The 16577-nt window shown below is 42.8% G+C and overlaps 1 protein-coding gene and 1 long non-coding RNA gene across 2 annotated transcripts in view; one reads left to right on the forward strand and one right to left on the reverse strand.

The window, feature by feature from the left end:
- Positions 1–3716: 3716 nt before the first annotated feature.
- On the reverse strand, positions 3717–15187 carry LOC124034161. The gene is made up of 3 exons (XR_006838530.1): positions 15041–15187; positions 5500–5651; positions 3717–4406 (listed from the first exon to the last, which is right to left on the reverse strand). It is a non-coding gene; the product is annotated as an uncharacterized LOC124034161 (long non-coding RNA).
- The window catches only part of spon1b (spondin 1b), a 113161-nt gene continuing 108155 nt past the window's right edge, over positions 11572–16577 (forward strand). The window contains exon 1 of the mRNA XM_046346942.1: positions 11572–12157. Within this exon, the coding sequence (XP_046202898.1) occupies positions 11929–12157 (229 nt within the window). The 5' untranslated portion in view covers positions 11572–11928. The remainder of the gene's footprint in view (positions 12158–16577) is intronic.

Consider the following 16577-nt stretch of genomic DNA (forward strand, 5'->3'; position numbering starts at 1 on the left):
TCTCTGATTAATGCCCTCCTTGCCTGGTCCATTAGTGTTGGTGGGTGGCCCTCTTTTGGCATGTTTGTTGTGATGCCATATTCTTTCCATTTTTTAATAATGGATTTTAAGGTGCTCCGTGAGATGTTCAAAGTTTTGGAATGTTTTTTCTAACCCAACCCTGATCTGTACTTCTCCACAACTTTGTCCCTGACCTTATACAAACGTAAAACAAGAAGGGGTCTAGTCCCCCTTGAGGTTCTTGAGAGAGCAGCCAAATCAAATCAAATTTTATTTGTCACATACACATGGTTAGCAGATGTTAATGCGAGTGTAGCGAAATGCTTGTGCTTCTAGTTTCGACAATGCAGTGATAACCAACAAGTGATCTAACTAACAATTCCAAAACTACTGTCTTATACACAGTGTAAGGGGATAAGGAATATGTACATAAGGATATATGAATGAGTGATGGTACAGAGCAGCATACAGTAGATGGTATCGAGTACAGTATATACATATGAGATGAGTGTGTAGACAAAGTAAACAAAGTGGCATAGTTAAAGTGGCTAGTGATACATGTATTACATAAGGATGCAGTCGATGTAGAGTACAGTATATACATATGCATATGAGATGAATAATGTAGGGTAAGTAACATTATATAAGGTAGCATTGTTTAAAGTGGCTAGTGATATATTTACATAATTTCCCATCAATTCCCATTATTAAAGTGGCTGGAGTTGGGTCAGTGCCAATGAGTGTGTTGGCAGCAGCCACTCAATGTTAGTGGTGGCTGTTTAACAGTCTGATGGCCTTGAGATAGAAGCTGTTTTTCAGTCTCTCGGTCCCAGCTTTGATGCACCTGTACTGACCTCACCTTCTGGATGATAGCGGGGTGAACAGGCAGTAGTTCGGGTGGTTGATGTCCTTGATGATCTTTATGGCCTTCCTGTAACATCGGGTGGTGTAGGTGTCCTGGAGGGCAGGTAGTTTGCCCCCGGTGATGCGTTGTGCAGTCCTCACTACCCTCTGGAGAGCCTTACAGTTGAGAGCGGAGCAGTTGCCGTACCAGGCGGTGATACAGCCCGCCAGGATGCTCTCGATTGTGCATCTGTAGAAGTTTGTGAGTGCTTTTGGTGACAAGCCGAATTTCTTCAGCCTCCTGAGGTTGAAGAGGCGCTGCTGCGCCTTCTTCACGACGCTGTCAGTGTGAGTGGACCAATTCAGTTTGTCTGTGATGTGTATGCCGAGGAACTTAAAACTAGCTACCCTCTCCACTACTGTTCCATCGATGTGGATAGAGGGGTGTTCCCTCTGCTGTTTCCTGAAGTCCACAATCATCTCCTTAGTTTTGTTGACGTCGAGTGTGAGGTTATTTTCCTGACACCACCCTCCGAGGGCCCTCACCTCCTCCCTGTAGGCAGTCTCGTCGTTGTTGGTAATCAAGCCTACCACTGTTGTGTCGTCCGCAAACTTGATGATTGAGTTGGAGGCGTGCGTGTCCACGCAGTCGTGGGTGAACAGAGAGTACAGGAGAGGGCTCAGAACACACCCTTGTGGGGCCCCCGTGTTGAGGATCAGCGGGGAGGAGATGTTGCCTACCCTCACCACCTGGGGGCGGCCCGTCAGGAAGTCCAGTACCCAGTTGCACAGGGCGGGGTCGAGACCCAGGGTCTCGAGCTTGATGACGAGCTTGGAGGGTACTATGGTGTTGAATGCCGAGCTGTAGTAGATGAACAGCATTCTCACATAGGTATTCCTCTTGTCCAGATGGGTTAGGGCAGTGTGCAGTGTGGTTGAGATTGCATCGTCTGTGGACCTATTTGGGCGGTAAGCAAATTGGAGTGGGTCTAGGGTGTCAGGTAGGGTGGAGGTGATATAGTCCTCGACTAGTCTCTCAAAGCACTTCATGATGACGGAAGTGAGTGCTACGGGGCGGTAGTCGTTTAGCTCAGTTACCTTAGCTTTCTTGGGAACAGGAACAATGGTGGCCCTCTTGAAGCATGTGGGAACAACAGACTGGTATAGGGATTGATTGAATATGTCCGTAAACACACCGGCCAGCTGGTCTGCGCATGCTCTGAAGGCGCAGCTGGGGATGCCGCCTGGGCCTGCAGCCTTGCGAGGGTTAACACGTTTAAATGTCTTACTCACCTCGGCTGCAGTGAAGGAGAGACCGCATGTTTTCGTTGCAGGCCGTGTCAGTGGCACTGTATTGTCCTCAAAGCGGGCAAAAAAGTTATTTAGTCTGCCTGGGAGCAAGACATCCTGGTCCGTGACTGGGCTGGGTTTCTTCTTGTAGTCCGTGATTGACTGTAGACCCTGCCACATGCCTCTTGTGTCTGAGCCATTGAATTGAGATTCCACTTTGTCTCTGTACTGATGCTTAGCTTATTTAACAGCCTTGCGGAGGGAATAGCTGCATTGTTTATATTCGGACATGTTACCAGACACCTTGCCCTGATTAAAAGCAGTGGTTCGCGCTTTCAGTTTCACGCGAATGCTGCCATCAATCCACGGTTTCTGGTTTGGGAATGTTTTTATCATTGCTATGGGAACGACATCTTCGACGCACGTTCTAATGAACTCGCACACCGAATTAGCGTATTCGTCAATATTTCCATCTGACGCAATACGAAACATGTCCCAGTCCACGTGATGGAAGCAGTCTTGGAGTGTAGAGTCAGCTTGGTCTGACCAGCGTTGGACAGACCTCAGCGTGGGAGCCTCTTGTTTTAGCTTCTGCCTGTAGGCAGGGATCAGCAAAATGGAGTCGTGGTCAGCTTTTCCAAAAGGAGAGCTGGGCAGGGCCTTATATGCGTCGCGGAAGTTGGAATAGCAATGATCCAAGGTCTTTCCAGCCCTGGTTGCGCAATCGATATGCTGATAAAATTTAGGGAGTCTTGTTTTCAGATTAGCCTTGTTAAAATCCCCAGCTACAATGAATGCAGCCTCCGGATATATGGATATATGCTGTCATACACGTCAATCCAGATCATCCCAAACATGCTCAATGGGTGACATGTCTGGTGAGTATGCACACCATGGAAGAACAGACATTTTCAGCTTACAGAAATTGTGTACAGATCGTTGTGACATGGGGCCGTGCATTATCATGCTGAAATATGAGGTGATGGCGGTGGATGAATGGCACGACAATGGGCCTCAGGATCTCATCACGGTATCTCTGTGCATTCATATTGCCATCGATAAAAGGCAACTGTGTTCGTTGTTCAAAGCTTATACCTGCCCGTACCATAACCCCATCGTCCCCATGGGGCACTCTGGTAACAACATTGACATCAGCAAACCGTGAAGCCCACATGACACCATACACATGGTCTGTGGTTGTGAGGCCGGTTGGTCATACTGACAAATTATCTAAAAGAATGTTGGAGAGGTAGAGAAATTACAGTAAATTCTTTGGCAAAATCTCTGGTGGACATTCTTGCAGTCAGCATGCCAATTGCACGCTCCCTCAAAACTTGATACATCTGTGGCATTGTGTTGTGTGACAAAACTGCGCATTTTAAAGTGGCCTTTTATTGTCCTCAGCACAAGATGCACCTGTGTAATGACCATGCTGTTTAATCAGCTTCTTGATATGCCACATCTGTCAGGTGGATGGATTATCTTGGCAAAGGAAAAATGATCGCTAACAGGGATGTAAACAGATTTGTGCACAAAACTAGACAGAAATAAGCTTTTTGAGCGTATGGAACATTTTGGGGATCTTTTATTTGAGCTTACGTAACATGGGACCAACAATTTACATTTAGATTTTTTATTTTTGTTCAGTGTATAAAACAATCTGGACCTAACTTGCTTACCACTTTTTCCATGTGGTTTCTTCCTTCCCACACTCCATGAAATGATGACCTCTTCCTAAATATTTGGTCACATCGATTAAATTTTTTTTGTGTATTCTTTTTTAGAAACAAAAGATGGCTCAACAAACCCTTTGGCTGAATTTACCCCACTCTCTCCTACTTCCCCTACTTTATCTCTCACTCAAATCTTAGAGACAGAATACCTGCTATACGAGACAACAATTAAGAAGAATTTCAAGACATTGTCCATATTTGAATACCTTCGTCACTGACAAACAGTAACACTTTGGTGCACCCAAGTCCATCCATAAAGCTCTGACTATGCTTTGCTATAGAGCTTATGTTAGTGCTTGCATGTCCTCACAATCAGGATAGAATTGTACTCACCACCCACCACATTCACACACACACACACACACACACTTCCTCCTCCTACCTAGGAGTGTGTTCTGATTATGTTTGATCTGAAGTGTTGATAGGCACATGTCAGATGCCGCTCCCCTTATCTACTCCCTGATAAGATAACTTCCGTTGGCTCCTGTGTTTGACAATGATGTCCTCAGGAAAGACATGACCACAATAGTTGGATTTCACCTACAGAGAGATAACAAATGAAACAGTGTTCAGGGAATGTAACAGAATTGGGTGATTCACACATGATTACAGGCGTTTAGAAATCAATAATCAACATATTTTGCCTACCTTATTTACTGGAGCTATGGGTAGCTACAGTCATTTTTACCATTATCTCTGACAGACTACACTACTGGGCTCCCGAGTGGCGCAGCGGTCTAGAAGCATCACTACAGGCTGTATCACACCCGGCTGTGATTGGGAGTCCCATAGGGCGATGCACAATTGGCCCAGCGGGGTGGGCCGTCATTGTAAATAAGAATTTGTTCTTAACTGACTTGCCAGTTAAATAAAGGTTCAAGAAAAATAAAGAAAATTAAATTAAATCAGCTAAGCATCACTGCATTAACATGGAGTATAATTGAAGGGTTATTTGGGGTATGATATCCTCTCAGTCAGCGTGAAATACCGCAACTACCTGGGGAAGCACATTTCGACTCAGAGTTGTCTGTCTTGACTCGCTGTAATTGCATCTGATGGCCTCCAGATGTTCACGATATTTCAGCAGGGTGTTTAAATGGACAATCTGAACCGATTACCTCCCAACTTCCATCAAGGTGCACAAAGTACAGTTCCAGGGAAGCAGGTCAGACTGACAAAACACATGCCTGCTGAGAGATAAACACTTTCTAGTCTACTAATCATTATAAATAGATTTATATAAATAGATGTATACAGAACATGGTATATGATATTATTAATATGCTTATCTTATACCATTTTCACACTATCATGCCGACCCAAATCAAGCTGCACAGGCTCAGATATATTTTCAAATGGTCCTCTTCAGCACGGTTCCAGCGACCATGGTGGATAGGTATCCAGGCCAGCTCACTACAGCTTGGTTTAGCTTGGCTAGGCTCAGTAGTGTGAACCACCATTTATTAATGTTTATGTCCGGCACAACAGGTACATTGGAAGGTTGAGACATCCATGTAGACATCTGTGTGTTTATGAAGCAGTAAAATATAAATGTACCATTGGGAAATAGTATTGCCAGTAGTAAACAGCCATGCAGGCCGCTAGATGGGAAACAGCCACCACTCATACATACACATGAGACCGAAGTACAGCGGTGGCCTTCCTCAGACAACATCATGGTGGATGCAGAGTAACCACCTCCAACCTCAGGTACTGTTCTCCTCTATGTGTTGTTACCACTGCCACATGAGTCTCACTCCCAGGTCCACACCACCACACCTTTCCCTGCCATTCAGAACAAACAACAACCATTATTCAATAATGCATGTGTAGTGATGTTTATTTGATCTTGCTAGGGGAAATGTTTTCATAGCAGCGCATAGATTGGTTTGCTTCAATGGAGGTTTTAGTGAATGGCAGCTAGGAAGCATTATGGCAGACATCCACACAGCTAATACACTCCTGTTGTCTTCAATACAGACCAGACCACTACTAACTCACATTGGCGGGCACAGTGTCCATACCATACAGAAGGATTTGCGTAGATGGAGAGTGGTAGTGTGGAGAGTTTCAAATTCTATCCTTTTGAGCGGCTCAGAAAAAAAGCTGGAATAAGTGAGACACTTTTCAGATGATGAAAGGATATGCCAACTGGTCTCAGATATGTTTATGCAAATACTTGAGGCACATTTACATAAAACAAATAAAACTGTTAGAAGATGACACAGTGAAACATCACAGTAGGCGGTCTCAATCAAAAGTGAGATTTCCTATAGTTTGTAATACTTTATTATACAATTTCATCAGTGTTTTAATGTATTGGATATGGACCTTATAGACTTTATATGCTACTATATATCCCATTCGTAAATATTTATTATAAAATGGAACAGTCTGCCTAAATTATTTATTACAGCTACCTCCATTGATTCACTTCCAGATAGCCTCTCACACATGTGCTTTTTATGCATGAGGTGAATGTAATTCAATTACATCCCAGTACCCCCCAAAAATCCTCCCATTTGCTATTTTCCACGTTCCTACGCCCAAGGCTATACATTCCTACCGCCAGCGGTCGAGTGGAGTTCGCCGTTCAAGACGTGATTTGCATCTCTGGCAGGTGTGACCCCCACTCATAGGAACCTATAAACCCTTGGCAGGCCGCTTTTGTATCTCTGGCATTTAGGCTCCACTCAGAGGACAGCTATAAGCCCTAGGCAAGCCATCTAGACATGAATTAATTTGAAAGACAATAGCAAGGAATTTCTCTAATCTCAAATTCATCCTGCCACCTTCTAGCTAACCACAGCCAGCCAGAGGCTGCAAGATGTTTTTGCTGTTTCTATAAATACCTTACATTTGTTGTGATTTGATTTACCAATGCAATCACCTTACTCCACTACTAATGTATATGTTTCATATAATTATGTGCAAAAGTAGCATATAATTATATGAAACATATACTTTATTCCACTCACTATGCACATGGCAAATAAGGTCCATAGTATATCCTTATAGGCTGTTTAAAAATCTTATTTTCATTTATATTTTATTTTATCTGCATGCCTACTGTACTTGATTTAGTTGATTTAGTATTTGTATTAGTACATTGTACTGTATATTTACAATGTAACTTATTTTATTAGTTTCCTATGTTACTTATTTGTCACTTTTGTCACCATTGCACTGTGTGAGAAGCCTGCAAGTACATGACAATACAATTTGCTTACAAATATATGCATATTTTTCTGCATATCTAATACCTAGAGCTGGTTGTATCCTCCTGACCGGTCGTTCTTTTTTTAAAGAAACAAATTTATGCATCTCTGCACCTCTATCTAAAATCTGGGTAAAAGATTCAAAGAAATGTGAGTCTTATTCAGTACATTTAGTTATTGCTTGCTTTTTTAAAGTCTACTAACCTTGCCAGCAGGCATGCCAGCTAAAATGGTTAGACAAGCTAGGTACTCGAACTTGATTGATAGTCTGAAATGGCTTCTTGGTAGCTCTTGAAACCTCGAGGCGTAATTCTGTTTCTCCATCCGAAGAAACTACATTTCCACTCCACTTCCTGAGTTACGCTTACACACAGGTGTTCAGAGCATGCTAGATCGCTAATTAGCACAGGTGGTTGCCTCATCTTCCGTCTGTTTTCAGTAAACAAGCGTTGTAGCATGGAGATATTGCTGTGTGGGAACTAACCTTAATCCTATCATTTAACATTTAGCTTTTTGAAAAGGATTTCTCGCTGATATGAATCAAACCAAACTTTATCAAAATCTGGGATTCAACAAAATAAGGTCCTTAAGCTTCCAATACCATATGGCAAGCGATGCATGCTAATGAGCAGCTTGAGCATCAGGGATCTTAACAAAACTCACCACTACAGATATGCATTCGTCCAATGACCTAGCACATTTATGAAGGTGGCTTTAGCCGAGATAGGTTAGCAATCTCCCAACCTCATAACTAGCTACCAAGAAGCTAACCTTTGATCACGACTCTCAGTTCCATTACACGACCACGGCACTCAGTTCCATTACACGATCACGGCACTCAGTTCCATTACACGATCACGGCACTCAGTTCCACACTCAGTTCCATTACACGATCACGACACTCAGTTCCATTACACGATCACGACACTCAGTTCCATTACACGATCACGACACTCAGTTCCATTACACGATCACGACACTCAGTTCCATTACACGATCACGACACTCAGTTCCATTACACGATCACGACACTCAGTTCCATTACAGTTCCATTACACGATCACGACTCTCAGTTCCATTACACGATCACGACTCCATCAGTTCCATTACACGATCACGACTCTCAGTTCCATTACACGATCACGACTCTCAGTTCCATTACACGATCACGACTCTCAGTTCCATTACACGATCACGACTCTCAGTTCCATTACACGATCACGACTCTCAGTTCCATTACACGATCACGACTCTCAGTTCCATTACACGATCACGACTCTCAGTTCCATTACACGATCACGACTCTCAGTTCCATTACACGATCCGACTCTCAGTTCCATTACTCTCTCAGTTCCATTACACGATCCACGACTCTCAGTTCCATTACACGATCTCTCAGTTCCATTACACGATCACGACTCTCAGTTCCATTACACGATCACGACTCTCAGTTCCATTACACGATCACGACTCTCAGTTCCATTACACGATCACGACTCTCAGTTCCATTACACGATCACGACTCTCAGTTCCATTACACGATCACGACTCTCAGTTCCATTACACGATCACGACTCTCAGTTCCATTACACGATCACGACTCTCAGTTCCATTACACGATCATAACTCTCAGTTCCATTATGTTACGTAATGGAACTGAGAGTCATGATCAAGGGCTAGCTTGTTGGCAGCTAGTTATGAGGTTGGGAGATCAAATCGTATGAATCACATGCGCTGAATGAAACAGGTGTAGACCTTACTGACGAGCCCCTAACCAACAATGCAGTGAACAAAATGTTTAAATACAAATAAGAATAATAAATAAAAGTAACAAGTAATTAAAGAGCAGCAGTAAAATAACAATAGCGAGACTATATACAGGGGGGTACCGGTACAGCGTCAATGTGCTGGGGCACCGGTTAGTTGAGGTAATATGTACATATGTACAGAGTTATTAAAGTGACTATGCATAGATGATAACAACAGAGAGTAGCAGTGGTGTAAAATAAGTGGGTGGGGGGGGGGGCAATGCAAATAGTCTGGGTAGCCATTTGATTGGATGTTCAGGAGTCTTGAAGCACTGAAGAAACTATTACACTCAACGGAACGACTTGATTAGTGTAGTGTCAACAACGCAGCCACTGCCAGCTAGCCTACTTCAGCAGTACTGTATCATTTTAATCATTTTAGTCAATAAGATCAACAACTACAGATCAACAACTACAGACCAGTATCCCTTCTTTCTTTTTTCTCCAAAACTCTTGAACGTGCCGTCCTTGGCCAGCTCTCCCGCTATCTCTCTCTGAATGACCTTCTTGATCCAAATCAGTCAGGTTTCAAGACTAGTCATTCAACTGAGACTGCTCTTCTCTGTATCACGGAGGCGCTCCGCACTGCTAAAGCTAACTCTCTCTCCTCTCATCCTTCTAGACCTATCGGCTGCCTTCGATACTGTGAACCATCAGATCCTCCTCTCCACCCTCTCCAAATTGGGCATCTCCGGCGCGGCCCACGCTTGGATTGCGTCCTACCTGACAGGTCGCTCCTACCAGGTGGCGTGGCGAGAATCTGTCTCCTCACCACGCGCTCTCACCACTGGTGTCCCCCAGGGCTCTGTTCTAGGCCCTCTCCTATTCTCGCTATACACCAAGTCACTTGGCTCTGTCATAACCTCACATGGTCTCTCCTATCATTGCTATGCAGACGACACACAATTAATCTTCTCCTTTCCCCCTTCTGATGACCAGGTGGCGAATCGCATCTCTGCATGTCTGGCAGACATATCAGTGTGGATGACAGATCACCACCTCAAGCTGAACCTCGGCAAGACGGAGCTGCTCTTCCTCCCGGGGAAGGACTGCCCGTTCCATGATCTCGCCATCACGGTTGACAACTCCATTGTGTCCTCCTCCCAGAGCGCTAAGAACCTTGGCGTGATCCTGGACAACACCCTGTCGTTTTCAACTAACATCAAGGCGGTGGCCCGTTCCTGTAGGTTCATGCTCTACAACATCCGCAGAGTACGACCCTGCCTCACACAGGAAGCGGCGCAGGTCCTAATCCAGGCACTTGTCATCTCCCGTCTGGATTACTGCAACTGTGCCATTAAACCCCTACAACTCATCCAGAACGCCTCAGCCCGTCTGGTGTTCAACCTTCCCAAGTTCTCTCACGTCACCCCGCTCCTCCGCTCTCTCCACTGGCTTCCAGTTGAAGCTCGCATCCGCTACAAGACCATGGTGCTTGCCTACGGAGCTGTGAGGGGAACGGCACCTCAGTACCTCCAGGCTCTGATCAGGCCCTACACCCAAACAAGGGCACTGCGTTCATCCACCTCTGGCCTGCTCGCCTCCCTACCACTGAGGAAGTACATTTCCCGCTCAGCCCAGTCAAAACTGTTCGCTGCTCTCGCCCCCCAATGGTGGAACAAACTCCCTCACGACGCCAGGACAGCGGAGTCAATCACCACCTTCCGGAGACACCTGAAACCCCACCTCTTTAAGGAATACCTAGGATAGGATAAGTAATCCTTCTCACCCCCCTTTAAGATTTAGATGCACTATTGTAAAGTGACTGTTCCACTGGATGTCATAAGGTGAATGCACCAATTTGTAAGTCGCTCTGGATAAGAGCGTCTGCTATATGACTTAAATGTAAATGTTATGGTTTGGGGGTAGAAGCTGTTTAGCCCAGATAGGTTCCCAATCTAAAGACACCTTCATAAAATTGCTAGGTGGTTAGTAATATTACAGAGAAAAAAACAACTACAAAAATTACATTAAAAAAATATATATATATATTTTAAACAGGACAAATCTAAGGGGACAAGTGCCCCGGTGCTCCCAATGGGCATGAAGACTGACAGGACTGACCCTCATTATCTGATATATTTTGCACACATAATAATTTACAATACTTTTCCACAAACCTTTTTCAATGCCATCCAATGTATATTAAATAATAAAAATCAATAAACATTTTTTTTTAAGTGGCGACAGGGAGTAGGCATGGCGCTGTCTTGACACAGAAAAATATTATTGCTTCCAATTGGCAGCTGTAGTGTCACAGGTCAGGAGAAGGACGAGTGGGCTGTGAGAGGAAAACGCCATGTGAGAACGACGGTCGCGGGAGTCCGGTTTATGCAGCCGGTGGGCAAAAAAGCTATCGCACCGCACCACTCTGGAGGGACGCCGGTCACTCATTGTTAATCGGGAAGAAAACGTCACGCAAATAATTGTGCACTATATAAACGGTAAAATTGTACAATCGTCAAAAGTAAATCATTGAGCACACACCAAACATTTGCCTTGCCATTATCATTAATACAAGAAAAGGCGCATTATTGTTATGAGCGCCCTGCTATATTCTAATTGACTTATGAAATAGCTGTGTAAACATTGGCCGACAGTTTTCCTGCGCCTCACCAAGAATGTCAAATGCACCTCTCGGTCACAGGGGTGATTAGGAATGTCTGGGTTTTGTTTATACTCTGCTGCCTTCATCGCTACAATCTAGTTATTCCCTAGTTGTCGGGGACAGCTGTGCTGCTGCGCTTCGCTATTTCCCGGACCCTGAGAATTACTCGGTTAACTCAACACTCAAGCTACCTATCACCGCTTTCCTCTCAGATCAGTGTAACTGTATGCTGAAGCAGTGCCATCGAACTTCGAAACCCGCTCTGTCTGGGATGGATTCACCGCGGTTTCTCTCACCATTTATTACCAAGTGTCAGGGCTAATAGTTTGCAGGAATTCCGTAGTTGGGGACTGTGGGGAGATAATACATCCTCTATTTTGTTTCATTTGTAGAGGTGGAATAAAGAACTTCCCACCACACCATCAATAATGGGAATATATTTGAATTTGCTGTTTTTGCAGTATTTTGTCTCCAATTGTGTGTGCAATGCTCTCACGTTCGTCGAGGAACCAACAGATAAGCAAGCGAAGTCGGATGGATATTGCGGCAGGATTTTACGGGCACAGACACAGGGTACACGGAGAGATGGCTACAATGAGTTTCGGCTAAGAGTCGAGGGGGACCCAGAAAATTACCAACCTGCAAGCACATACAGAGGTATACAACCATAAGAGCACATTTTACGTATCGTTACCTGCTTGGCTTTGCATATATCAAACAAATTGGAGTGACTTTGAAAAGGACAACTCTCAGAAAGTATAACCTACTTCAGTTGTCTAACACACTAATAAATCAAGTTTAGATTCCGTGCGCAAGTCACTTCCATTGCGTAATTGTGACAAATGTAGCAAACGAGAGCTACTAATCACACCTCAATATGACACCTGAAGACAAGTGCAATACTTGTATGAAAACAATTGCATCTGCACTGAACAAACATATTAGTAAAAGTAACACATATTATGCGTTTGGCACTCTCAGGAAAGATGTCAATATGCCATGCACTATTGGGGGTAAAAAAGGTGCTATCTAGAGCCTAAAAGGGTTATTTGGCTGTCCCCAGAGAATACCCCTTTGAATAACCTTTTTAGTTCCAGGTAGAACCTTTTGGGGTTAGAATCATTTCCACAGAGGGTTCTACATGGAAACCAGAATGATTCTACCTGGAACCAAAAAAGGTGCTCCTATGGGGACAGCGAAGAACCATTTTGGAACCCTTTTTTCGAAGAGAGAGAGGGAGATGGGGGGCGATTTATGCTGGTAAAGTCAAACGTCACAACACGTTCTAAACCGCTTTGGTGACAAACATTGATTTCCTTGTTTCCATTCGTCCACATGGCTGTGCTTTGCTTACACCGAAAATATCGTGAAGATTGCCCATTTATTTTATTTTTGTAAGGACCCAAAAAGAGGCAGTGGAATAACCTATTCAAGTAAGTAAATACATGTTTAAATGTTTTTTAAAACTTTTATTAGCTAGCGAGCTATGTGGCTACAGTTCGCCACTTTGTAGGCGAACTCAACTGAGCTGCTTAGCCAAATGGCCAACATTGCACACCGTTTAGCTAAGTGCATTAAATGGCACCAGCTAGCTAATTTTCTATTAGCTAGATATCTTGGTGTAATCATTCTAAATTAAAAACAGTCTCCAAATACATTTGTAGATAGACATGGAAAAGGGTGAAATTGCAGCTCTAGCTGTCAGTAAAGGGAGATTGTAGGCTACTAGATGGGGCAGGTCATTTTGTGGGAGGACATTATGAAAACATTCTCCAGTTCCAGACCCAAGAGGGAAAAACCATAAGGCCAGAGATAATAGCAACATTAATTAATAATATTCAGTGCTGTCTAATTTTATTATAATGAAGTCTGTTTCTTTGACGTTTTCTGTCCTCAGATATCGAAAACTGAAAGCCTGTTTGCAGATTAAAAGAGGTCCCACTGAATGACACATACGTCTAAGGGTATATCCTATATGCCATGGGTCATATGTGTAGGCCTGCCTATGTCGCCAAATACATAATACAGTTAAACATCACACACAATGTATAAACCTATTACAATCTGAGCAGGCCAACCTTGCTGGAAGTCTGCTGGGTGTGCAGGGTTCTGTTTTAGCCCAGCAATAACACACTTCATTGAACTTATCAAAAATAATGAGTTGATAATGAAGTGTGCTATTGTTGGGCTGGAATAGAAGTCTGCTCACCCAGTAGATCAGGGATCACTGGAGCAAGTTCGGCCACCGCTAGAATGGAGTTGTTTTTGTTCCCCTGAAATGATGCTTTAGTAATAATACCGTACAATTTATCTATTGTTGTTTAGACTAAGATGTCTAATCTTTACATACAGGTAATCTTATTTGTACATTTTGAAGTGACAAAGTGTTGATTCTTTGAAGTGAAGTTTTTAAACATCTTTTAATTATTAAACTATTATCCAAAATGAACTAGATTCAATGTTGATTAATCATATCACAATCCTGCAATAAAGAGGAGAAGGGGTTCCGTGTCTATGTTTATGTGTTTCTGTGTATTCTCAAATGAACATAGCATTTTTGTGTAATTGTAAGATCCCAAGTCGGTTTTATTTGATTTTCACTCTCTCTCAGTATATCAGCTATGTGAATACATTTAGCAGCTTATCATATGGCATGCATTGCCAATGGAGTCACAGGCCTACAGTATGATGGCATTACTGGCCTTATGGGCATCTGAAGCAGAGCGTAGCTCAACTCAGACATTGTTTAAATGTTGAGCTATATGTTCTCAATTTAAAATGATACCAGTAGACAATGTATACGAGCAAAACCATATACCAGATTTTGTACATGCCTTTTAAGTGCTGACATAAAATGTTTAGTGCAAATCCACTCCTTGTAATTTAGGTACAGTATTAAAATAGGTAGACCACAATTAGGCTACAGGAGATGAGCATTACAGGTAACAATTAGGCTACAGGAGATGAGCATTACAGGTAACAATTAGGCTACAGGAGATGAGCATTACAGGTAACAATTAGGCTACAGGAGATGAGCATTACAGGTAACAATTAGGCTACAGGAGATGAGCATTACAGGTAACAATTAGGCTACAGGAGATGAGCATTACAGGTAACAATTAGGCTACAGGAGATGAGCATTACAGGTAACAATTAGGCTACAGGAGATGAGCATTACAGGTAACAATTAGGCTACAGGAGATGAGCATTGCAGGTAACAATTAGGCTACAGGAGATGAGCATTGCAGGTAACAATTAGGCTACAGGAGATGAGCATTGCAGGTAACAATTAGGCTACAGGAGATGAGCATTGCAGGTAACAATTAGGCTACAGGAGATGAGCATTACAGGTAACAAGTTAGGCTACAGGAGTTGGGGCATTACAGATAACATTATGAGGTTCATTAGATTTTTCTTCATTCATTTTAGCAACGTTGCTTGCAAAATAACTGCAGTTGTCCCCATAGATAAACAGTACATGGTTGCCGTAAAATATTGACATGGCCAGCATTGTAGACCATTTCTGCAGCTTTTGCTCACCTCGAAATAACAGAAATGCTGTGAAACCCAGCGTGCTGCAAACGTTGTTAAATGTTTTGTCACCAGTGCATGTTTTGATGATATTTTTAGTCCTCACACACTGTTGCTCCTATGGCACTAATCTGGTGAGCATCTTTGTAGCTCCGCCCAAGCAAGGCATTTGATTGGTTTGATGTGTCGTGAGGTGTCAAATTCCACTCCTATTTAGTTGATTTCTGCCATGGAACTTTCCCAGGCTTCCCGTTAGCCTGTTTTGCGACGAGGCTTGGTATGCCATACCCCACCTCTAGACCAAACATTTTAAGTAGTCAAAAAAGTGGTCGAAAACGTACTCAATTGTTATACTTGAGTAAAAGTAAAGATACCTTAATAGAAAATGACTCAAGTAAAAGTGAAAGTCACCCAGTAAAATATTACTTGAGTGAAAGTCTAAAAGTATTTGGTTTTAAATATACTCAAGTGTTAAAAGTAAGTGGGATTGCAATTGTCTTATTTCTTTTTACATTTACAGATAGCCAGGGGCATACTCCAAAACTCTGTCATAATGTATAAACAAAGAATTAGAGTTTAGTGAGTCCGCCGGATCAGATGCAGTAGGAATGACCAGGGATGTTCTCTTGAGAAGTCTGTCAATGGGACCACTTTCTTGTCAAAATGTAAGGAGTGCTTTTGGGTGTCAGGCAAAATGTGTGGAGTAAAATTATTTAATGTAGGAATATAGTGAAGTGAAAGTAAACGTTGGCAAAAATATAGTAAAGTACAGAAACACCAAAAACGACTTAAGTAGTAGACTACTTTAAAGTATTTTGACTGAAGTACTTTACACCACTGGTAAAAAAAACAAAAAACAGACTAAATCATTCCAATCCCGATTAAAATACAACAGCTGTTTAGCGTACAGGGTGGGTGGCTTTAGGACCATGCGGAGCATACCTCAGAGAGCAGCTGCCCACCTGCGTGCCTTTTGTCTCATTGTAGAAAGCAGAGTGCAGACAGTGCCAGTTTGCTTTGATGGTCAGAGAATCAGGCATTGAGTGGATTGCTTTGAATTTGATGTAGGCTTTTGAACTCGGCCTTGCTTTCCTTGTTGTAATCTGATAACCAGGGGTTAATTGAATTGGGAATTGGGGGAGCCTGATTTTTTGGTGACCATTCTAAACCAAAAGCTGTTTAATTGCTATTAAAATATAGGTTGTGATAGCTGTATGCCTAATTAAAATTTTCATTCATTCGCCCAGTAGGCTAGCGCAATGTTAGTTTCATGTATTGGTATGAAAATAAACACAACTGAACAACTTGCTATTTATTTTTTTAATTCACCTTTATTTAACCAGGTAGGCCAGTTGAGAACAAGTTCTCATTTACAACTGCAAATGTAGAAGATTAGGGGGGCAAGGCAATAAATAGGCCATAGAGGCGAAATAATGACAATTTAGCATTATCACTGGAGTGATACATGTGCAGATGATGATGTGCAAGTAGAGATATTGGGGTGCAAAAGAGCAAAAAGATAAATAACAATATGGGGATGAGGTAG

The sequence above is a fragment of the Oncorhynchus gorbuscha genome, linkage group LG01, assembly GCF_021184085.1.
Source record: "Oncorhynchus gorbuscha isolate QuinsamMale2020 ecotype Even-year linkage group LG01, OgorEven_v1.0, whole genome shotgun sequence".
Classification (NCBI taxonomy): domain Eukaryota; kingdom Metazoa; phylum Chordata; class Actinopteri; order Salmoniformes; family Salmonidae; genus Oncorhynchus; species Oncorhynchus gorbuscha.